Genomic DNA, 25,806 nt, shown 5'->3' on the forward strand with positions numbered 1-25,806 from the left:
TTCTCAAATCCACTTTGAATTGCTTATTACCAAATTAACATGAAGAATAAATGACAAATTACATGAATGAACTCATGTACCATTTCTCACAAAGGATAACGTTTCACATTTATTCACTGGTAATTTAAATACAATACAACAATGCCTTGGCTTAGATGCTAACTAAATTCTTCTCCCTGAAGCTTTCAATCGTATCCTTTAAGCTGACCTCCAAAGGAATAAATTGAACTCCTAAATTCTTTGCCTTCTCGTTGGATACTGTGTGGGCTGGATAAAAAAGGTTGCTATTGTCTGACAATCTGTAATATGTTAAGAAAATTCAGAAAAGACAAGTAAATAAAGCATAGTTGAAAAGAAAATGCTAATGTAAAATTAAACTCCACAAAATTTGCAGGAGACAGTAATGCTTCACGAGCATTTTGCCTTTATACAAAATTTCTGTCATATATGGTAACAAAATTTAGTTTAAAACTTTTGTTATAATCCATTTGCCCTTTATATCAAAGTACGAATTGCATGGATTAATGGAAGGGGTGTATTTATCTAATTAACTTATGAACTTTCCATATGCACTAAAACTAGAAAAAGACAAAATCAGAAAATGCTGGCTGAGACAAAACCTGGCAAACAGAATCTTAGGTGACCAGAATCAAATTCATTTCCATCACCTAGAACTCAATTATCTATAATTTGCAGAGGAAACCAATTTGGAGATCCTACTCCTAAGAAGAACCTAATTCTAGAAACAAATTTGAGAAAGAGCTCATTTGATGAGAACATGAAACAAAAGATGCAGAAAATTCTGGATTTGATGTATGTACTTTGTTAAATATAAACAAAATTTATGAGATACATCATGGAGGTGCATTTGCCATCAAAAACAGCCTATAAGGACATATACTGACAAAATTGACAAGGAAAAAGAGACTTACTTATCCAGAAATTTATGAGCAGGGTAATGTCCACGCAAAATGTTGATGACCTGAGAGGCATGTGCTGATCTCTCAACCAGACAATATCTTCCACTTGCAGAAGGGATTTCAAGGGCAAGAATATGCGCATAGGCAACATCTCTAACGTCAACCCATCTAAGAGTTGCATTAGGAAATGCTCCAGCCCCTGCATTAAGTAGATAAGTTAATGAGATCTTTAAGCATATATACTATTGTCATTTCACCTCTCCCCTAGATAGGCAAACAAAAGAAATTTCCAATTTTAAGTTCCAGAAGATTTGAATTAGCAATCACTTCTTGAAATGAAAGTCCTATCATCACTGTACAAGGTGGCCATTTGGCTCCAAAGAGTCAGTGTCAATGGGAAAAGTAATAAAACAAGCTGATTAGCAAGTAGTCTTAAGACACAGGTAGTGACAACACAGAATGAATTTTTCCTGTCAGTGCCCTCCCAAAAAATTCCTCAAGGAAGAAAAAGTTATAACATCTTCCACCCCAAAAAGTGTTGTTCTTCCTGAAATTTGCATAGAATCTCAATGTCAAAGAATAGAAGATGCAAGCAACATGAATGTCAGAAAAATGGTTGGACAGCAAAGCTTTTTGGCATGACCAGCTGATAGACCAGATAGCTTGATATATCAGTTCACATTTCTATCAATGTCTATCAATTAAGTGCTCCATTACAATAATAAGCTAGCAGAACCTTACAATTTTATTAGTGTCATAGATACTTTGTTGTATGATAACAGAGAACATTTTAGTTCATGATAAAGCTATAACAAAACACAGATGAACATCATCTAATACAGCTCACGACATACCATTCACTAGGTTGAGAATGAATTCTGTGCTGAGATTAATAGATGGCTGCAAGACTGGACCAACTACGAATCCTGGATGAATTGTGATTATCTCAATGCCATGCTCCTTTGCGAATTTCCATGCAGCATCCTCTGCCAAGGTTTTTGAAAGTGCGTACCAAGACTACACCATAAAAATTGTTAAAAAGTTGGTTGCTTTTTAGCTGAAAATACATTAGTTTTCAGACTCAATTAAGAAGTAATATTTAAATTTTTTAGAAAATGGTAAAACCTGTTTCCATCATTTGGAGCTACTACTTATGAGTTATGCGGCCATAAAGGACAAATTGAAAGCATGCATATTGGACAAGCTATTTTACAAATTATTAAGTAGATTCTCAAGGATGCTAAGAATGGTATTGATTTTTCCTTTTAAGACTCACCAATGTACTTTAATTTAATTGTGTGCAAGGGATGATGCAAAGCACCAGTGTTAACATACTCCTGAGAGTATGATCTCTTCATCCACGAGTCGACACAAAACGACAAAGGTATTTGACTTGTGACTTGACTGATCAAGCCATATTCATGACTTTCTAGCAGAAGTTCCTTGACATTTCACCAAGCAAACATTGATCATCTTGCAAAGCCTTTCCAGACAATAATGTGGAACTTGATTCTACAGCTTCATTTAGGAGATGCGCGTTTGACTATTCCATACTTTATTATCTCTTTCCAATTAAAGCTAAGCTGTTACTTAAAGGAAGAAAAGAAAGAGGATCCACCTTTCTGGCCTGCCCTTTAATCAAAGGATTCTATCAATTACATTGCCCCAAAAAACATCCTTCTTTCCTATAAAAGTACCACGAAGCCATGAAGATCCTATCTTAATTTTCCCCATACTTGGACTAAGCTCCTGAGACTTTGTCCAATAACAAGTTGAAACTACAGAAATCTAGCATTCCATATATACATAATTTAACAGATAGAAATAGATGATAACATACCTTCTGCTCCTCACAGTATGATGGATCAGAAAACCAACTTTCATCAACGACCACGTTCTCCTTTAATTCTCTATTGTTTGAAACTGCAGCCATAGAAGATGTTATAACAACTTTTTTTATAGATGAAACTTTTGCACATGACCGTAGCACATTGATTGTTCCTCTGACTGCAGGTTCCAGTAGTTCTGCCTAGAAAATGAAACAAAGACAAAAAACGAAGTCATTACCAGGCAACAGATAAGCCTATGCTTGCATACTGCACAATCATGTTGGTATTCTGATTTTAGATTTTACTATAAATTCTGTAACCTTTACCAGACTATGTCTCCACCACAGTAACAACTAAAAGCTCAAACAAGTCGCAGAACTGGTTCCCTAGAAGTTTCAAACATCAGCTAGCTAAGTACAGTGAAATCATGGCTTGAAAAACACAGAGAGAGAAAATAGAAAAGGTGTTGCTCCTACAACTCCTGCAAAGAGATTTTAGCAGAAAAATAAACAGCGAGCAATATAGGGTTACTATCAAACTTATTTGGAATTTTCTTTTGATGCCTACGAGTCAATGGACCATGAACTAGCTAGATAGCCTTGTTCATTAAAATAACTAAAATCAAACTTCTAGTGAGTTACTTAAAGGGGAGCCCCACAAACGCAATTAGAGAAATGAACAAGGATAGGCACACTATGTAAAACCATAAGGCACAATCATTAGCAGATATGAATCAATTATCAAAGGAAGATGCATTCAATCTGCAGATGCTCAAATGTATGTTCAGTTGATATGAGATTCTTAATCATTATAATTTGCGTACTCAAAAACCAGAATTCTATATTGACCAACAGATTAGCTGGCCAAAGCAGGGACTTATTTGCTACAGGGACAAGCTTAAACCCAGCTCTAGCACCTTACACTGACTGACTTATGCAGAAATATAATTCGATAGATCTTGTCTACAAGCCCACTTGTAGACCATGGGAATGTGCTCAACTCTTAATTTTTTTCATTGCCTAACATCAACATTCTTCCAATTGTATCCCTGAAGTAGCAATAGCTAAATCATTTACTAGAGATCTCATATATAGGTACCCAAGATAATGAAGCACGAAGCATATCACAGTATTCTTACCGTGATGTGACCTTCAGGAAGAGGATTGTGCATCTACAGACTTTAAAGAAAAATTCTTCACGGTTTTACCCTGGAAACTATATTACTCTCTTCCATTTTGCATAATAAAAGAGAAATCGAAACACATCATAAAGCCATAGAATTGGAAATAAGAAACTCCCTATTGGTTGTCAGTATTGATGCTTTAACATCATCTAAATCAAAGTCCAAAGGAATATATATCATCCAAAAAAGCAAGTAGAAATGAAATATTGGCAGGCAATAGAAGAATATAGTAAAACAAAAAGTAGCAGTAAAATTAGATATTCTACAAAGCATGTCAAGAATTTCAAATTCCGTTGAATAGAAAAATGCACCTCTGGATTGCCAACTGAAAGTTGAACTGGAGATGCGGTATGGAAAACACCTTCACATCCCTCAACTATTGCATCAAAGGATCCCTCTTCTAATAAGTTTGCCGAGAACAAGTGAAGCCTTTCCTTTGCTCCAGCAAGTGATGCCAAATGCTGTGTCTTTTTTGGATCATCTGTGGCATGATTGCATCAAGGAGAGGTTCAGACAGCTACAATTAATCCCAAGCTATCTTAGAAAAGTCTATCATGTTTTTACCATGGCTATATTTAAGGAGACTTGGACCCAGAGTAAATAATGGAAGAATCCCAATGCAACAATAAAGTGACTATTTGTATGGATACAATAACATTATAGAAATTTCCTTTTCTTATACCCTTTTTTCTACTCGTTTTGTGTTTTTTTTGCTTGCCAAAATTCATTCCTAGTTTTAGACCACCAGCCTTTCACATTTAAGCATTGGGAGCCAAAAATGCAGATAAAGATGAACACAAGGTGATAACACTGCAACTGACCCTGAAGTAAATGGCGAAAATCCCACTTAAGCCTTGTCCATACAGGCCTAAATACAAGCACATGGCAGAAAATCTACTTGCAAACAAGAGAAGCACAGGAAATCAAAATCTGCACACAACACAACAGAGATAGTACTTGAGGAGTACAAAATAAACTTACTGAGATCACGAACGGAAGCTTTAACAGTATAACCCCGCTCAAGCAGCAGCTTCACCAGCCATGAAGCTATGTATCCCGAAGCTCCAGTCACGCACACCACTTTCCCTTCTCCTGCTGCTGCTGCTAATTTTGAAGTTTGAAAAGATACGATGTTATCATCTCCTTTTCTTTTCCGATTGTCGCCCATTACTAGCGTCACCTTTGGAATGAATTGCTTCCTAACAATTTGGAATTGAGATCTGAATCTGGTTTGGTTTGCTTGTTAAACCGAACTTAAATTGAACTCGACAAGTCATGCATAATAATCGTGTGACTCTATTGATATATGTTTTTTTTTTTCAGGTTTTGCATGTTGGTTGAACAATTGTTCAAGTTCTTGTCTCGTTTTTCACTGCTTCACCAGTATGTGGATGTTGCTGCTAAAGAAATTTGCATTTGTCGTTAGAAGAAGAATTTTCTGTTTTATGACTGGCAAGTGATTTGTGTCCATCTATTTTAGTGCTTTGTTTACAAATTAATTGGGTTCAATGGTCCATCCACATCGGAACTTAGAATTTATCCTTCTATTTGCTTTATCCTGCACATCAGTTGGAGCTACTACTGCTGTAGCCACAAAGCACAAGGACAAGCAGTCATACCCGTGATTTAGTAAATTTCTCAAGGATCATAAGATTTGTGTAAAATTTTCCTTTTCAAAAAGTAATATATGTAACATTCAATGCACGTATTTTTGTGCTTGTATTATTAAAAGCATTGATCATTTTTTCGTTTGGATTGCTTCTTTTTTTTTTCAAAAAAATTTTATATTTTTCATGAATACATTTTCTAATAATATTTTTATCTCACATATATTAAATCACTATAACACATTTTTCAATAAAAACTCTAGAAAATAACAATCCAAAAGGACTAGTTTCTGGTGGTTACACCACATTTATAATTTACATGCGCTTTCTCCACTTTGACAATTCATACATTCTCAAATCCACTTTGAATTGCCTGTTACCAAATTAACATGAAGAATAAATGACAAATTACATGAATGAACTCATGTACCATTTCTCACAAAGGATAACGTTTCACATTTATTCACTGGTAATTTAAATACAATACAACAATGCCTTGGCTTAGAATTAGATGCTAACTAAATTCTTCTCCCTGAAGCTTTCAATCGTATCCTTTAAGCTGACCTCCAAAGGAATAAATTGAACTCCTAAATTCTTTGCCTTCTCGTTGGATATTGTGTGGGCTGGATAAAAAAGGTTGGTATTGTCTGACAATCTGTAATATGTTAAGAAAATTCAGAAAAGACAAGTAAATAAAGCATAGTTGAAAAGAAAATGCTAATGTAAAATTAAACTCCACAAAATTTGCAGGAGACAGTAACGCTTCACGAGCATTTTGCCTTTATACAAAATTTCTGTCATATATGGTAACAAAACTTAGTTTAAAACTTTTGTTATAATCCATTTGCCCTTTATATCAAAGGGCGAATTGCATGGATTAATGGAAGGGATGTATTTATCTAATTAACTTTTGAACTTTCCATATGAACTAAAACTAGAAAAAGACAAAATCAGAAAATGCTGGCTGAGACAAAACCTGGCAAACAGAATCTTAGGTGACCAGAATCAAATTCATTTCCATCACCTAAAACTCAATTATCTATAATTTGCAGAGGAAACCAATTTGGAGATCCTAATCCTAAGAAGAACCTAATTCTAGAAACAAATTTGAGAAAGAGCTCATTTGATGAGAAAATGAGACAAAAGATGCAGAAAATTCTGGATTTGATGTATGTACTTTGTTAAATATAAACAAAAATTATGTGATACATCTTGGAGGTGCATATTGCCATCACCAACAGCCTATAAGGACATATACTGACAAAATTGACATGAAAAAATAGACTTACTTATCCAGAAATTTATAAGTAGGGTAATGTCCACGCAAAATCTTGATGACCTGAGGGGCATGTGCTGATCTCTCAACCAGACAATATCTTCCACTTGCAGAAGGGATTTCAAAGGCAATAATAAGCGCATAGGCAACATCTCCAACATCAACCCATCTAAGAGTTGTTGACTTTTTGGCATTTTTTTTATCCCACATCGGTGGGATTAGTTTTTGGGGAGGGGTTTGAGAGTTATAAATTAACACTCTCCCCTCCCAATTTAAATACACCAAAATTTTGTATTCTTTCTTCTCCCAAATTATTAAGAGCGGGTCGCTTAAGCGGTGTTCGGAGATTAGGCACATTTTGCCAAACTCCGTTATCAATTTCGGGTGTGTTCTTTCCTTATCTCTTTTATTTATTATGCATTTATTTGGTAGTTTTTTTCGGTTGTAGTATAGTATTCAATATATTTGTTAGATTTATTTGTAGTGTTTTTATACAGTTCTTTTGGATGTATTTTCTTATTCGTGTGTATGTACTGTTTATGTATACACGGGCCTGATCATGATAATACACCGTGCACGTAAATTCTGTCATAGGAGATTGGATTTTAAGTAGGACCGCTTGTGACCCCTCTAGCCTCTTCTAGGAATTTACTTGGAATGGTAATTCTATCTTAGGAGATTGTTTTGACAATCTTTCTTGAAAATTATTGAATCGGTTTAATTCACTAGTTGTATTTTTAAGTGAGAAATTACCCGATTTTCCCAACAAGTGGTATTAGAGCCGAAGGTTCGTCCTTTGGTTTGTTTGTACTTTGTTATATTGAATACTATAATTTGAGTCTGTAATGGCGTTAGACGATTCACCGATAAATGAATCCACATAAAAAATTACATCTGGGGCATCTGCTTCCTCATCCACATGGTCAAGGATTCTAATGTCAAGTTTGAAGTTGGCGGTAGAGATATTTGACGGTAGTGGCCATTTCGGCATGTGGCAAGGCGAGATAATAGATTATCTTTTCCAACAGGGTCTTAACATTGCCATTGAAGAAAAGAAACCAGATGACATAGAAGAGAAGGATTGGAGTACTATAAATCGGTTGGCATGCGGAACTATTCAATCGTGTTTGTCCAGAGAGCAAAAGTATACTTTCAAGAACAAGACTTTTGTATGAAAATTGTGGAAGGCATTGGAGGAGAAGTTTCTGAATAAAAGTGGTCAGAATAACCTCCTTATGAAAAAAAAGTTGTTCCGATTCGATTACCAATCAGGTACTATTATGAATGAACACATCACTATGTTTAATCAATTAGTAGCAGACCTCTTAAATTTAGACGTGAAATTTGAAGATGAAGATTTGGCTTTGATGTTGTTGTCATCCTTTCCTGATGAATTTGAACATTTGGAGACTACATTATTTCATGGGAAGGAGAATGTGTCTTTAGATGCTGTATGTTCTGCTTTGTATAGTCATGAATTGAGAAAGTATGATAAAATGAGAAACAAAGTAGTTACAACAGATGAAGCGTTAGTGGTAAGAGATCGTCAGCAAAGTCAATCAAAGGGGAGAAGAGGAAGATCTAAATCGAAAAGCAAAGTTGCCAAAGATGAGTGTGCTTTCTGTCATGAGAAAGGACACTGGAAGAAAGACTGTCCAAAGTTAAAAAAAGAAAGGGAAAACTTCGCAAGACGCAAATGTCAGAGTGCAAAAGTGATGCGGAATCAGATTTCTCTTTGGTTATATCACCTTCAACATTCCATCCAGATGAGTGGATTTTGGATTTAGGTTGCATCTACCATATGTCTCTCATGCGGGAGTGGTTCTTTAAATTCGAAAAATTTGATGATGGAGTTGTTTGCATGGGAAATGACAATCCATGTAAAATAGTTGGGATAGATTCAATTAATTTGCGTAATCATGATGGATCCACCAGAATCTTGAAGGATGTTCGGTACGTGTTGAATTTGAAGAAGAATCTCTTTTCTTTGGGGGACTTGGAATCAAAGGCCTGGTTGTGATGATGCGAGATGGAATTCTTAAAGTAACTTTGGGAGCACTTGTGATGTTGAAAGGCGTGAGGAAGAATAATCTGTATTACTATCAAGGTAGTACAGTTATTGGGACAGCAGCAGCAGCAACATCTTCCAGTAGCAAGAAGGATGCAAAGGCAACAAAGTTGTGGCATATGCGGTTGAGACATGTTGGTGAAAAATCCTTGTAAAATCTTGCCAAACAAGGATTGTTGAAAGGTACGAAAATTTACAAATTAGAATTTTGTGAGCATTGTGCTCTAGAAAAATAGAGAAGAGTGAAATTTGACACTGCCGTCCATAATACCAAGCGTATTTTGGATTATATGTATTCAGATGTATGGGGACCTGCTAAAACTCTATCCTTTGGAGGCAGGTACTATTTTGTCACTTTTGTTGATGATTTTTCCAGAAGAATTTGGGTGTTTACTATGAAGAACAAGGATGATATGTTGGGAATTTTTCTTAAATGAAAAACTCAGGTTGAAAATCAGATGGAAAGAAAGATCAAGACTTTTGGAACAGACAACGGTGAAAAATACAAGAGTGATCATTCCAAGAGATATGCCAAGAGTATGGCATAATTTGACACTTCACAGTTAGAAAAATACCGCAGAAGAATGGGGTGTTAGAACGTATGAACAAGACACTAGTGGAGAAAGTTCGTTGTATGCAGTCTAATGGTGGGTTAGGCAGAAAGTTTTGGGTTGAGACTGTGACATACGCTCAACATCTCGTCAATCGCTTGTCATCATCTGCAATAGGTGGCAAGACTCCATTAGAGGTATGGTCTGAAAAACCTGCAACAGACTATGATTCTTTGCATATCTTTGGTTCTACTACATATTATCATATAAATGAATCAAAATTGGATCCGTATGCAAAGAAATCTCTTTATAGGCTTTAATACTGAAGTTAAGAGATACCGTTTGTGGTGTCTAGAAGCAAAAAAAAATCATTATCAGTAGGGATGTTACCTTCGATGAATCTGCCATGTTGAATAAGGTAGCACAAGATGGAACCAGTAGTATTCCGCAACAGGTGGAGTGTACACCGAAACGGGTGGAGTTTGAGCAGATAATGGTGAGCCCAACAAATAGCAGCATCAGTGACTGTCCCATGGTAGAAAAGGAGTCAGATGAGGAAGAGATTTTAACCCAAGAAGCTCAATATCAACAAGAGTTAATTGCCGTCAATAGCCAAGACGAGAAATTTAAAAACTTACTCGTTTTACCGACATGGTGGCCTATGTACTTCCAGTTGTTGATGATGTTCCATCCATCTTTCCTGAAGCAGTTTGAAGTACAGAAAATGGTAGATAGAAAGATGCTATGGAACAAGAGATGCAATCTCTTCAGAAGAACAAGACGTGAAAGTTGATACAACTACCAAAAGGCAAGAAGTCAATTGAATGCAAATGGGTATATGCAAAGAAAGAAGGATTTCCTAACAAGAATGATGTTCGTTACAAGCTAAGATTGATAGTTAAAGGCTACGCTCAGAAGGAAAGAGTTGATTATAATGAGGTATTTTCTCCAGTTGTTAAACATTCTATTAGAATTTTGTTAACCTTAGTAGCACAATTGAATTTGAAATTAGCTCAATTTGATGTGAAAATCACGTTCCTTTACGGTGACTTGAAAGAGAAAATCTATATGTCTCAACCAGATAGATTCAAAGTTGCTGGTAAAGAAAATTGGATTTGTAAGTTGAACAAATCGTTGTACGGATTGAAGCAATCACCGAGGCAATGATACAAACGATTTGACCAGTTCATGATGGGTCAGAAGTGCACAAGAAGCAAATATGATCAATGTGTGTATTTGCGCAAGTTACGAGATGAGTTCTACATCTACTTACTCTTGTATGTTGATGATATGTTGATAGCGTCAAAGGGTTAAGTTGAAATTGATAAATTGAAGGCGCAATTGAGTAAAAAATTTGAGATGAAGGATTTGGAAGAGCTTAAGAAAATTCTCGACATGGAGATAAGTAGGGATAGGATGAGAGGCAAGTTTTGTCTGACACAGAAGTAGTATTTGAAGAAGGTATTGCAACGATTTGGTATGAATAGAGATTCAAAGCTTGTAAGTACTCCGCTTGCTCCTCATTTGAAACTTAACAGTTTATTATCGCCAAAGACGGATGAAGAGCGAGCATACATGGCGAAAGTCCCGTATGCTAATACAGTTGGTAACTTGATGTATGCAATGGTATGTACGAGACCCGATATTTCACAAGCAATTAGTATGATAAGCAGGTTCATGTATGATTCGGGCAAGAGTCATTGGTAAGTTGTGAAATTGATTCTACGGTATATCCAAGATAGTGTAGGTGTTGGATTAGTATTTGAGCGAAATGAATGACTTGATCATTGTGTAGTTGGATATTGTGATTCTGACTCTGCAGATGATTTGGATAAGCGACGTTCTGTAACTGGCTCTTGTTCACATTTGTCAAGTCGCCAATTAGTTGGGAGTCTATTTTGCAGTCAACAGTGACTTTGTCTACAATAGAACCAGAGTATATGGCAATTACCGAAGCAGTGAAGAAGGCAATTTGGCTTCAAGGATTGCTTGAAAATTTGGGAGTTGGTCAAAAATACATTAATGTGTTTTGTGATAGGCAGAATGCTATTGACTTAGTAAAGAACTAGGTCTTGCACGCAAGAACGAAACACATTGATGTTTTCTATCATTTCGTGCGGAAAATTCTCAAAGAAGAGAAGATTTTTCTCCAGAAGATTCAGACTACGGAGAATCCTGCAGATATGCTGACCAAGGTGGTTACAAGATCCAAATTTGAACATTGTTTAGACTTGGTCAACATCCTGCACATTTGAGTTGGCACAAATTTGAAAGTATCACAAGGACCATTTGTTATTTTGTTTGAGTGAGAAGGTTTGTATTTTTGGTGGGACTAGAAATTATACAAAAATGGAGATTTGTTGACTTTTTGGCATTTTTTCTATCCCACATTAGTGGGATTAGTTTTTGGGGAAGGGTTTGAGAGTTATAAATTAACACTCTCCCCTCCCAATTTAAATACACCAAAATTTTATACTCTTTCTTCTCCCAAATTATTAAGAGCAGGTCGCTTAGGCGGTGCTCGGAGATTAGGCACATTTTGCCGAATTTCGTTATCAATTTCAGGTGCGTTTTTTTCTTATCTCTTTTATTTATTACGCATTTATTTGATAATTTCTTTTCGGTTGTATTATAGTATTCAATATATTTGTCGAGTTTATTTGTAGTGTTTTTATACGGTTCTTTTGGGTGTATTTTCTTATTCGTGTGTATGTACTGTTTATGTATACACGGATCTAATTGTGATAATACACCGTGCACGTAAATTCTATCATAGGAGACTAGGTTTTAAGTGGGACAGCTTGTGACCCCTCCAGCCTTTCCTGAAAATTTATTTGGAATGGTAATTCTGTCTTAAGAGATTGTTTTGACGATCTTTTCTATTAATTACTGAATCGGTTTAATTCACTAGTTGTATTTTTGAGTGAAAAATTACCCGATTTCCCCAACATCTCTAACATCAACCCATCTAAGAGTTGCATTAGGAAATGCTCTAGCCCCTGCATTCGGTAGATAAGTTAATGAGTTCTTTAAGCATATATACTATTGTCTTTTCACCTCTCCTCTCCTCTAGATAGGCAAAAAAAAGTAATTTCCAATTTTAAGTTCTAGAAGATTTGAATTAGCGATCACTTCTTGAAATGAAAGTCCTATCTTCACTGTACAAGGTGGCTATTTGGCTCCTAAGAGTCAGTGTCAATGGGTAAAGAAATAAAACAAGCTGATTAGCAAGTAGTCGTAAGACACAGGCAGCGACAACACAGAATGAATTTTTCCTGTCGGTGCCCTCCCAAAAAATTCCTCAAGAAAGAAAAAGTTATAACATCTTCCACCCCAAAAGGTGTTGTTCTTCCTGAAATTTGCATAGAATCTCAATGTCAAAGAATAGAAGATGCAAGCAACATGAATGTCAGAAAAATGGTTGGACAACAAAACTTTTTGGCATGACTAGTAGATAGACCAGTAGCTTGATATATTAGTTCACATTTCTAAAAATTTCTGTCAATTATGTGCTCCATTACAATAATAAGCTAGCAGAATCTTACAATTTTATTAGTGTCATAGATACTTTGTTGTACAATAACAGAGAACGTTTTAGTTCATGATAAAGCTATAACAAAACACAGATGAGCATCTAATACAGCTCGCGACATACCATTCACTAGGTTGAGAATCAATTCTATGTTGAGATTAATAGATGGCTGCAAGATTGGACCAACTACGAATCCTGGATAAATTGTGATTATCTCAATGCCATGCTCCTTTGTGAATTTCCATGCAGCATCCTCAGCCAAGGTTTTTGAAAGTGCATACCAAGACTACACCATAAAAATTTTAAAAAGTTGGTTGCTTTGTAGCAGAAAATACATTAGTTTTTAGACTCAATTAAGAAGTAATATTTAAATTTTTTAGAAAATGGTAAAACCTGTTTCCATCATTTCAAGCTACTACTTATGCGGTCGTAAAGCACAAATTGAAAGCATGCATATTGGACAAGCTGTTTTACAAATGATTAAGTTGATTCTCAAGGATGCTAAGAATGGCATTGATTTTTCCTTTTAAGACTCACCAATATACTTTAATTTAATTATGTGCCAGGGATGTTGCAAAGTACCATAGTGTTAACACACTCTTGATAGTATGATCTCTTCATCCACGAGTCAACACAGAACGACAAAGGTATTTGACTTGTGACTGATCAAGCCATATTCAGCACTTTCTAGCAAAAGTTCCTTGACATCTGACCAAGCAAACATTGATCCTCTTGCAATGCCTTTCTAGACAATAACGTGGAACTTGATTCTACAGCTTCATTTAGGAGATGCATGGTTGACTATTCCATACTTCAATATCTCTTTCCAATTAAAGCTAAGCTGTTACTTAAAGGAAGAAAAGAAAGAGGATTTACCTTTCCGGCCTACCCTTTAATCAAAGGGTTCTATCAATAAAATTGCCCCAAAAAAACATCCTTCTTTCCTATAAAAGTACCACGAAGCTGTGAATATCCTATCTTAATTTTCCCCATGCTTGGACTAAGCTCCTCAGATTTTGTCCAATAACAAGTTGAAACTACAGAAATCTAGCATTCCATATATGCATAATTTAACAGATAGAAATAGATGATAACATACCTTCTGCTCCTCACAGTATGATGGATCAGAAAACCAACTTTCATCAACGACCACGTCCTCTTTTAATTCTCTATTGTTTGAAACTGCAGCCACAGAAGATGTTATAACAACTTTTTTTATAGATGAAACTTTTGCACATGACCGTAGCACATTGACTGTTCCTCAGTCAATCTTATTTAAAAATTGAAGAACAATTAAAAGTAGAAAAGATACAAAAAAGAATTTTAGAACTAGAAAAATTATTACAACAAGAAGTATGTGCTGACATTCCTAATGCTTTTTGGGATAGAAAACAACATATGGTTGAGTTACCCTATGAAACAGGATTCAATGAGAAAAATATTCCAACAAAGGCTAGACCTATACAAATGAATTTTGAATTATTAGAATTCTGTAAAAAAGAAATAAAAGCATTAATGGATAAAAAATTAATAACCCATTCTAAATCACCATGGAGTTGTGCTGCATTTTATGTCATGAATCAAGCAGAAAAAGAACGAGGAGTTCCAAGATTAGTAATAAATTACAAACCATTAAATAAAGTATTGCAATGGATTAGATATCCAATTCCTAATAAAAAAGATTTGCTTAACAGATTATTTAAAGCAAAAATATTTTCAAAATTTGATTTAAAATCAGGATATTGGCAAATATTAATAAATCCAAAAGATAGATACAAAACAGCATTCACAACACCCTTTGGACATTATGAATGGAATGTAATGCCATTTGGATTACAAAATGCACCATCAGAATTTCAAAATATAATGAATGACATCTTTAATCCTTACAGTTCATTTAGTATAGTTTATATAGATGATGTATTAATATTTTCTGAATCATTAGAACAGCATTTTAAACATTTAAATATATTTTTAAAAATAGTTAAGAAAAATGGATTAGTAGTTTCTGCACCAAAAATGAAATTATTCCAAACAAAAATAAGATTTTTAGGACACGATATTTACCAAGGCACAATTAAACCAATTAATAGAGCTTTAGAATTCACTACTAAATTTTCCGATGAAATAAAAGATAAGAATCAATTACAAAGATTTTTAGGATGCTTAAATTATATAGCAGATTTCTTTCCCAAATTAAGACAAGAATGCTCTATATTATTTAATAGATTAAAGAAAAATCCAAAGCCATGGACAGAAGAACATACTCAAAAAATAAGATATTTAAAAGAAAAAATTAAATCTTTACCATGCTTATGTTTACCACATCCTAAAGCATTCATGATAGTTGAAACAGATGCATCCGAATTAGGATATGGGGGAATATTAAAACAAAAATTAGAAGAGTCTAAAGAGGAGTTAGTTAGATTTCATTCAGGAACCTGGTCTGATCCTCAAAAGAATTATTCAACTATTAAAAAAGAAATTTTATCAATAGTTTTATGTATATCAAAATTTCAAGATGATTTATATAATAAAATTTTTTTAATTAGAATAGATTGTAAATCTGCCAAAGAAATTTTACAAAAAGATGTTCAAAATATAGTTTCAAAGCAAATATTTGCTAGATGGCAAGCTATTTTATCTGTATTTGATTTTGAAATAGAATTTATCAAAGGAGAAAATAATTCTTTACCAGATTTTCTTACTAGAGAATTCCTACAAGGACATGGATCGTGAATTGATGACTCAAAGAGACGAACGAGAATATACCAATTATTTGAGAACTCAGAGAGATTCTCCCAAACTCCAAAACAAAGAAAAAGATATCCAATCCAGAGGATATCAATATTTTGCCCAAACCAGCTATGGCAGACAGAGTATTCCAGCTCATCAAATTCCTAAATATGACACCATATACATTCGAAAAAGCCCTTACGCTACTATCACTCCCCAAGAAAAAGCCTTTCTTATTCAAAGAGAGATTCAGAGAAATACTATTCGAATCAAAGTTATGAAAAGAATCGAGAGAAGTGAGGAATTTATTCAATACCATAGAAAACAAAATAAGCAATTATCTGACCAACTTAAAGATATTTGTCACTTAATTTTGAAGTTTGAAAAGATACGATGTTATCATCTCCTTTTCTTTTCCTATTGTCGCCCATTACTAGCGTCACCTTTGTAATGAATTGCTGCCTAACAATTTGGAATTGAGATCTGAATCTGGTTTGGTTTGCTTGTTAAACCGAACTTAAATTGAACTCGACAAGTCATGCATAATAATCGTGTGACTCTATTGATATATGTTTTTTTTTTTCAGGTTTTGCATGTTGGTTGAACAATTGTTCAAGTTCTTGTCTCGTTTTTCACTGCTTCACCAGTATGTGGATGTTGCTGCTAAAGAAATTTGCATTTGTTGTTAGAAGAAGAATTTTCTGTTTTATGACTGGCAAGTGATTTGTGTCCATCTATTTTAGTGCTTTGTTTACAAATTAATTGGGTTCAATGGTCCATCCACATCGGAACTTAGAATTTATCCTTCTATTTGCTTTATCCTGCACATCAGTTGGAGCTACTACTGCTGTAGCCACAAAGCACAAGGACAAGCAGTCATACCAGTGATTTAGTAAATTTCTCAAGGATCATAAGATTTGTGTAAAATTTTCCTTTTCAAAAAGTAATATATGTAACATTCAATGCACGTATTTTTGTGCTTGTATTATTAAAAGCATTGATCATTTTTTCGTTTGGATTGCTTCTTTTTTTTTTCAAAAAAATTTTATATTTTTCATGAATACATTTTCTAATAATATTTTTATCTCACATATATTAAATCACTATAACACATTTTTCAATAAAAACTCTAGAAAATAACAATCCAAAAGGACTAGTTTCTGGTGGTTACACCACATTTATAATTTACATGCGCTTTCTCCACTTTGACAATTCATACATTCTCAAATCCACTTTGAATTGCCTGTTACCAAATTAACATGAAGAATAAATGACAAATTACATGAATGAACTCATGTACCATTTCTCACAAAGGATAACGTTTCACATTTATTCACTGGTAATTTAAATACAATACAACAATGCCTTGGCTTAGAATTAGATGCTAACTAAATTCTTCTCCCTGAAGCTTTCAATCGTATCCTTTAAGCTGACCTCCAAAGGAATAAATTGAACTCCTAAATTCTTTGCCTTCTCGTTGGATATTGTGTGGGCTGGATAAAAAAGGTTGGTATTGTCTGACAATCTGTAATATGTTAAGAAAATTCAGAAAAGACAAGTAAATAAAGCATAGTTGAAAAGAAAATGCTAATGTAAAATTAAACTCCACAAAATTTGCAGGAGACAGTAACGCTTCACGAGCATTTTGCCTTTATACAAAATTTCTGTCATATATGGTAACAAAACTTAGTTTAAAACTTTTGTTATAATCCATTTGCCCTTTATATCAAAGGGCGAATTGCATGGATTAATGGAAGGGATGTATTTATCTAATTAACTTTTGAACTTTCCATATGAACTAAAACTAGAAAAAGACAAAATCAGAAAATGCTGGCTGAGACAAAACCTGGCAAACAGAATCTTAGGTGACCAGAATCAAATTCATTTCCATCACCTAAAACTCAATTATCTATAATTTGCAGAGGAAACCAATTTGGAGATCCTAATCCTAAGAAGAACCTAATTCTAGAAACAAATTTGAGAAAGAGCTCATTTGATGAGAAAATGAGACAAAAGATGCAGAAAATTCTGGATTTGATGTATGTACTTTGTTAAATATAAACAAAAATTATGTGATACATCTTGGAGGTGCATATTGCCATCACCAACAGCCTATAAGGACATATACTGACAAAATTGACATGAAAAAATAGACTTACTTATCCAGAAATTTATAAGTAGGGTAATGTCCACGCAAAATCTTGATGACCTGAGGGGCATGTGCTGATCTCTCAACCAGACAATATCTTCCACTTGCAGAAGGGATTTCAAAGGCAATAATAAGCGCATAGGCAACATCTCCAACATCAACCCATCTAAGAGTTGTTGACTTTTTGGCATTTTTTTTATCCCACATCGGTGGGATTAGTTTTTGGGGAGGGGTTTGAGAGTTATAAATTAACACTCTCCCCTCCCAATTTAAATACACCAAAATTTTGTATTCTTTCTTCTCCCAAATTATTAAGAGCGGGTCGCTTAAGCGGTGTTCGGAGATTAGGCACATTTTGCCAAACTCCGTTATCAATTTCGGGTGTGTTCTTTCCTTATCTCTTTTATTTATTATGCATTTATTTGGTAGTTTTTTTCGGTTGTAGTATAGTATTCAATATATTTGTTAGATTTATTTGTAGTGTTTTTATACAGTTCTTTTGGATGTATTTTCTTATTCGTGTGTATGTACTGTTTATGTATACACGGGCCTGATCATGATAATACACCGTGCACGTAAATTCTGTCATAGGAGATTGGATTTTAAGTAGGACCGCTTGTGACCCCTCTAGCCTCTTCTAGGAATTTACTTGGAATGGTAATTCTATCTTAGGAGATTGTTTTGACAATCTTTCTTGAAAATTATTGAATCGGTTTAATTCACTAGTTGTATTTTTAAGTGAGAAATTACCCGATTTTCCCAACAAGTGGTATTAGAGCCGAAGGTTCGTCCTTTGGTTTGTTTGTACTTTGTTATATTGAATACTATAATTTGAGTCTGTAATGGCGTTAGACGATTCACCGATAAATGAATCCACATAAAAAATTACATCTGGGGCATCTGCTTCCTCATCCACATGGTCAAGGATTCTAATGTCAAGTTTGAAGTTGGCGGTAGAGATATTTGACGGTAGTGGCCATTTCGGCATGTGGCAAGGCGAGATAATAGATTATCTTTTCCAACAGGGTCTTAACATTGCCATTGAAGAAAAGAAACCAGATGACATAGAAGAGAAGGATTGGAGTACTATAAATCGGTTGGCATGCGGAACTATTCAATCGTGTTTGTCCAGAGAGCAAAAGTATACTTTCAAGAACAAGACTTTTGTATGAAAATTGTGGAAGGCATTGGAGGAGAAGTTTCTGAATAAAAGTGGTCAGAATAACCTCCTTATGAAAAAAAAGTTGTTCCGATTCGATTACCAATCAGGTACTATTATGAATGAACACATCACTATGTTTAATCAATTAGTAGCAGACCTCTTAAATTTAGACGTGAAATTTGAAGATGAAGATTTGGCTTTGATGTTGTTGTCATCCTTTCCTGATGAATTTGAACATTTGGAGACTACATTATTTCATGGGAAGGAGAATGTGTCTTTAGATGCTGTATGTTCTGCTTTGTATAGTCATGAATTGAGAAAGTATGATAAAATGAGAAACAAAGTAGTTACAACAGATGAAGCGTTAGTGGTAAGAGATCGTCAGCAAAGTCAATCAAAGGGGAGAAGAGGAAGATCTAAATCGAAAAGCAAAGTTGCCAAAGATGAGTGTGCTTTCTGTCATGAGAAAGGACACTGGAAGAAAGACTGTCCAAAGTTAAAAAAAGAAAGGGAAAACTTCGCAAGACGCAAATGTCAGAGTGCAAAAGTGATGCGGAATCAGATTTCTCTTTGGTTATATCACCTTCAACATTCCATCCAGATGAGTGGATTTTGGATTTAGGTTGCATCTACCATATGTCTCTCATGCGGGAGTGGTTCTTTAAATTCGAAAAATTTGATGATGGAGTTGTTTGCATGGGAAATGACAATCCATGTAAAATAGTTGGGATAGATTCAATTAATTTGCGTAATCATGATGGATCCACCAGAATCTTGAAGGATGTTCGGTACGTGTTGAATTTGAAGAAGAATCTCTTTTCTTTGGGGGACTTGGAATCAAAGGCCTGGTTGTGATGATGCGAGATGGAATTCTTAAAGTAACTTTGGGAGCACTTGTGATGTTGAAAGGCGTGAGGAAGAATAATCTGTATTACTATCAAGGTAGTACAGTTATTGGGACAGCAGCAGCAGCAACATCTTCCAGTAGCAAGAAGGATGCAAAGGCAACAAAGTTGTGGCATATGCGGTTGAGACATGTTGGTGAAAAATCCTTGTAAAATCTTGCCAAACAAGGATTGTTGAAAGGTACGAAAATTTACAAATTAGAATTTTGTGAGCATTGTGCTCTAGAAAAATAGAGAAGAGTGAAATTTGACACTGCCGTCCATAATACCAAGCGTATTTTGGATTATATGTATTCAGATGTATGGGGACCTGCTAAAACTCTATCCTTTGGAGGCAGGTACTATTTTGTCACTTTTGTTGATGATTTTTCCAGAAGAATTTGGGTGTTTACTATGAAGAACAAGGATGATATGTTGGGAATTTTTCTTAAATGAAAAACTCAGGTTGAAAATCAGATGGAAAGAAAGATCAAGACTTTTGGAACAGACAACGGTGAAAAATACAAGAGTGATCATTCCAAGAGATATGCCAAGAGTATGGCATAATTTGACACTTCACAGTTAGAAAAATACCGCAGAAGAATGGGGTGTTAGAACGTATGAACAAGACACTAGTGGAGAAAGTTCGTTGTATGCAGTCTAATGGTGGGTTAGGCAGAAAGTTTTGGGTTGAGACTGTGACATACGCTCAACATCTCGTCAATCGCTTGTCATCATCTGCAATAGGTGGCAAGACTCCATTAGAGGTATGGTCTGAAAAACCTGCAACAGACTATGATTCTTTGCATATCTTTGGTTCTACTACATATTATCATATAAATGAATCAAAATTGGATCCGTATGCAAAGAAATCTCTTTATAGGCTTTAATACTGAAGTTAAGAGATACCGTTTGTGGTGTCTAGAAGCAAAAAAAAATCATTATCAGTAGGGATGTTACCTTCGATGAATCTGCCATGTTGAATAAGGTAGCACAAGATGGAACCAGTAGTATTCCGCAACAGGTGGAGTGTACACCGAAACGGGTGGAGTTTGAGCAGATAATGGTGAGCCCAACAAATAGCAGCATCAGTGACTGTCCCATGGTAGAAAAGGAGTCAGATGAGGAAGAGATTTTAACCCAAGAAGCTCAATATCAACAAGAGTTAATTGCCGTCAATAGCCAAGACGAGAAATTTAAAAACTTACTCGTTTTACCGACATGGTGGCCTATGTACTTCCAGTTGTTGATGATGTTCCATCCATCTTTCCTGAAGCAGTTTGAAGTACAGAAAATGGTAGATAGAAAGATGCTATGGAACAAGAGATGCAATCTCTTCAGAAGAACAAGACGTGAAAGTTGATACAACTACCAAAAGGCAAGAAGTCAATTGAATGCAAATGGGTATATGCAAAGAAAGAAGGATTTCCTAACAAGAATGATGTTCGTTACAAGCTAAGATTGATAGTTAAAGGCTACGCTCAGAAGGAAAGAGTTGATTATAATGAGGTATTTTCTCCAGTTGTTAAACATTCTATTAGAATTTTGTTAACCTTAGTAGCACAATTGAATTTGAAATTAGCTCAATTTGATGTGAAAATCACGTTCCTTTACGGTGACTTGAAAGAGAAAATCTATATGTCTCAACCAGATAGATTCAAAGTTGCTGGTAAAGAAAATTGGATTTGTAAGTTGAACAAATCGTTGTACGGATTGAAGCAATCACCGAGGCAATGATACAAACGATTTGACCAGTTCATGATGGGTCAGAAGTGCACAAGAAGCAAATATGATCAATGTGTGTATTTGCGCAAGTTACGAGATGAGTTCTACATCTACTTACTCTTGTATGTTGATGATATGTTGATAGCGTCAAAGGGTTAAGTTGAAATTGATAAATTGAAGGCGCAATTGAGTAAAAAATTTGAGATGAAGGATTTGGAAGAGCTTAAGAAAATTCTCGACATGGAGATAAGTAGGGATAGGATGAGAGGCAAGTTTTGTCTGACACAGAAGTAGTATTTGAAGAAGGTATTGCAACGATTTGGTATGAATAGAGATTCAAAGCTTGTAAGTACTCCGCTTGCTCCTCATTTGAAACTTAACAGTTTATTATCGCCAAAGACGGATGAAGAGCGAGCATACATGGCGAAAGTCCCGTATGCTAATACAGTTGGTAACTTGATGTATGCAATGGTATGTACGAGACCCGATATTTCACAAGCAATTAGTATGATAAGCAGGTTCATGTATGATTCGGGCAAGAGTCATTGGTAAGTTGTGAAATTGATTCTACGGTATATCCAAGATAGTGTAGGTGTTGGATTAGTATTTGAGCGAAATGAATGACTTGATCATTGTGTAGTTGGATATTGTGATTCTGACTCTGCAGATGATTTGGATAAGCGACGTTCTGTAACTGGCTCTTGTTCACATTTGTCAAGTCGCCAATTAGTTGGGAGTCTATTTTGCAGTCAACAGTGACTTTGTCTACAATAGAACCAGAGTATATGGCAATTACCGAAGCAGTGAAGAAGGCAATTTGGCTTCAAGGATTGCTTGAAAATTTGGGAGTTGGTCAAAAATACATTAATGTGTTTTGTGATAGGCAGAATGCTATTGACTTAGTAAAGAACTAGGTCTTGCACGCAAGAACGAAACACATTGATGTTTTCTATCATTTCGTGCGGAAAATTCTCAAAGAAGAGAAGATTTTTCTCCAGAAGATTCAGACTACGGAGAATCCTGCAGATATGCTGACCAAGGTGGTTACAAGATCCAAATTTGAACATTGTTTAGACTTGGTCAACATCCTGCACATTTGAGTTGGCACAAATTTGAAAGTATCACAAGGACCATTTGTTATTTTGTTTGAGTGAGAAGGTTTGTATTTTTGGTGGGACTAGAAATTATACAAAAATGGAGATTTGTTGACTTTTTGGCATTTTTTCTATCCCACATTAGTGGGATTAGTTTTTGGGGAAGGGTTTGAGAGTTATAAATTAACACTCTCCCCTCCCAATTTAAATACACCAAAATTTTATACTCTTTCTTCTCCCAAATTATTAAGAGCAGGTCGCTTAGGCGGTGCTCGGAGATTAGGCACATTTTGCCGAATTTCGTTATCAATTTCAGGTGCGTTTTTTTCTTATCTCTTTTATTTATTACGCATTTATTTGATAATTTCTTTTCGGTTGTATTATAGTATTCAATATATTTGTCGAGTTTATTTGTAGTGTTTTTATACGGTTCTTTTGGGTGTATTTTCTTATTCGTGTGTATGTACTGTTTATGTATACACGGATCTAATTGTGATAATACACCGTGCACGTAAATTCTATCATAGGAGACTAGGTTTTAAGTGGGACAGCTTGTGACCCCTCCAGCCTTTCCTGAAAATTTATTTGGAATGGTAATTCTGTCTTAAGAGATTGTTTTGACGATCTTTTCTATTAATTACTGAATCGGTTTAATTCACTAGTTGTATTTTTGAGTGAAAAATTACCCGATTTCCCCAACATCTCTAACATCAACCCATCTAAGAGTTGCATTAGGAAATGCTCTAGCCCCTGCATTCGGTAGATAAGTTAATGAGTTCTTTAAGCATATATACTATTGTCTTTTCACCTCTCCTCTCCTCTAGATAGGCAAAAAAAAGTAATTTCCAATTTTAAGTTCTAGAAGATTTGAATTAGCGATCACTTCTTGAAATGAAAGTCCTATCTTCACTGTACAAGGTGGCTATTTGGCTCCTAAGAGTCAGTGTCAATGGGTAAAGAAATAAAACAAGCTGATTAGCAAGTAGTCGTAAGACACAGGCAGCGACAACACAGAATGAATTTTTCCTGTCGGTGCCCTCCCAAAAAATTCCTCAAGAAAGAAAAAGTTATAACATCTTCCACCCCAAAAGGTGTTGTTCTTCCTGAAATTTGCATAGAATCTCAATGTCAAAGAATAGAAGATGCAAGCAACATGAATGTCAGAAAAATGGTTGGACAACAAAACTTTTTGGCATGACTAGTAGATAGACCAGTAGCTTGATATATTAGTTCACATTTCTAAAAATTTCTGTCAATTATGTGCTCCATTACAATAATAAGCTAGCAGAATCTTACAATTTTATTAGTGTCATAGATACTTTGTTGTACAATAACAGAGAACATTTTAGTTCATGATAAAGCTATAACAAAACACAGATGAGCATCTAATACAGCTCGCGACATACCATTCACTAGGTTGAGAATCAATTCTATGTTGAGATTAATAGATGGCTGCAAGATTGGACCAACTACGAATCCTGGATAAATTGTGATTATCTCAATGCCATGCTCCTTTGTGAATTTCCATGCAGCATCCTCAGCCAAGGTTTTTGAAAGTGCATACCAAGACTACACCATAAAAATTTTTAAAAAGTTGGTTGCTTTGTAGCAGAAAATACATTAGTTTTTAGACTCAATTAAGAAGTAATATTTAAATTTTTTAGAAAATGGTAAAACCTGTTTCCATCATTTCAAGCTACTACTTATGCGGTCGTAAAGCACAAATTGAAAGCATGCATATTGGACAAGCTGTTTTACAAATGATTAAGTTGATTCTCAAGGATGCTAAGAATGGCATTGATTTTTCCTTTTAAGACTCACCAATATACTTTAATTTAATTATGTGCCAGGGATGTTGCAAAGTACCATAGTGTTAACACACTCTTGATAGTATGATCTCTTCATCCACGAGTCAACACAGAACGACAAAGGTATTTGACTTGTGACTGATCAAGCCATATTCAGCACTTTCTAGCAAAAGTTCCTTGACATCTGACCAAGCAAACATTGATCCTCTTGCAATGCCTTTCTAGACAATAACGTGGAACTTGATTCTACAGCTTCATTTAGGAGATGCATGGTTGACTATTCCATACTTCAATATCTCTTTCCAATTAAAGCTAAGCTGTTACTTAAAGGAAGAAAAGAAAGAGGATTTACCTTTCCGGCCTACCCTTTAATCAAAGGGTTCTATCAATAAAATTGCCCCAAAAAAACATCCTTCTTTCCTATAAAAGTACCACGAAGCTGTGAATATCCTATCTTAATTTTCCCCATGCTTGGACTAAGCTCCTCAGATTTTGTCCAATAACAAGTTGAAACTACAGAAATCTAGCATTCCATATATGCATAATTTAACAGATAGAAATAGATGATAACATACCTTCTGCTCCTCACAGTATGATGGATCAGAAAACCAACTTTCATCAACGACCACGTCCTCTTTTAATTCTCTATTGTTTGAAACTGCAGCCACAGAAGATGTTATAACAACTTTTTTTATAGATGAAACTTTTGCACATGACCGTAGCACATTGACTGTTCCTCAGTCAATCTTATTTAAAAATTGAAGAACAATTAAAAGTAGAAAAGATACAAAAAAGAATTTTAGAACTAGAAAAATTATTACAACAAGAAGTATGTGCTGACATTCCTAATGCTTTTTGGGATAGAAAACAACATATGGTTGAGTTACCCTATGAAACAGGATTCAATGAGAAAAATATTCCAACAAAGGCTAGACCTATACAAATGAATTTTGAATTATTAGAATTCTGTAAAAAAGAAATAAAAGCATTAATGGATAAAAAATTAATAACCCATTCTAAATCACCATGGAGTTGTGCTGCATTTTATGTCATGAATCAAGCAGAAAAAGAACGAGGAGTTCCAAGATTAGTAATAAATTACAAACCATTAAATAAAGTATTGCAATGGATTAGATATCCAATTCCTAATAAAAAAGATTTGCTTAACAGATTATTTAAAGCAAAAATATTTTCAAAATTTGATTTAAAATCAGGATATTGGCAAATATTAATAAATCCAAAAGATAGATACAAAACAGCATTCACAACACCCTTTGGACAT

General features: G+C 34.8%; 2 protein-coding genes across 2 annotated transcripts; both read right to left on the bottom strand.

The window, feature by feature from the left end:
* LOC113732317 (phenylacetaldehyde reductase) lies at positions 1–5,100 on the bottom strand. Its single transcript, XM_027258017.2, has 6 exons — positions 4,914–5,100; positions 4,244–4,413; positions 2,761–2,949; positions 1,775–1,937; positions 933–1,119; positions 1–299 (listed from the first exon to the last, which is right to left on the bottom strand). The coding sequence occupies exons 1-6, from the start codon at positions 5,098–5,100 to the stop codon at positions 152–154; spliced, it is 1,044 nt and encodes a 347-aa protein (XP_027113818.2). The 3' UTR covers positions 1–151.
* An 847-nt stretch (positions 5,101–5,947) lies between these two features.
* On the bottom strand, positions 5,948–25,539 carry LOC113728906 (uncharacterized). The gene is made up of 12 exons (XM_072077515.1): positions 25,536–25,539; positions 25,100–25,260; positions 24,109–24,285; positions 17,862–18,031; positions 17,137–17,227; positions 16,922–16,945; positions 15,739–15,934; positions 14,066–14,226; positions 13,090–13,252; positions 12,377–12,433; positions 6,829–6,958; positions 5,948–6,194 (listed from the first exon to the last, which is right to left on the bottom strand). The coding sequence occupies exons 1-12, from the start codon at positions 25,537–25,539 to the stop codon at positions 6,047–6,049; spliced, it is 1,482 nt and encodes a 493-aa protein (XP_071933616.1). The 3' UTR covers positions 5,948–6,046.
* Positions 25,540–25,806: the final 267 nt, after the last annotated feature.

This window comes from Coffea arabica, chromosome 2e (genome assembly GCF_036785885.1).
Source record: "Coffea arabica cultivar ET-39 chromosome 2e, Coffea Arabica ET-39 HiFi, whole genome shotgun sequence".
NCBI classification, from domain to species: Eukaryota; Viridiplantae; Streptophyta; class Magnoliopsida; order Gentianales; family Rubiaceae; genus Coffea; species Coffea arabica.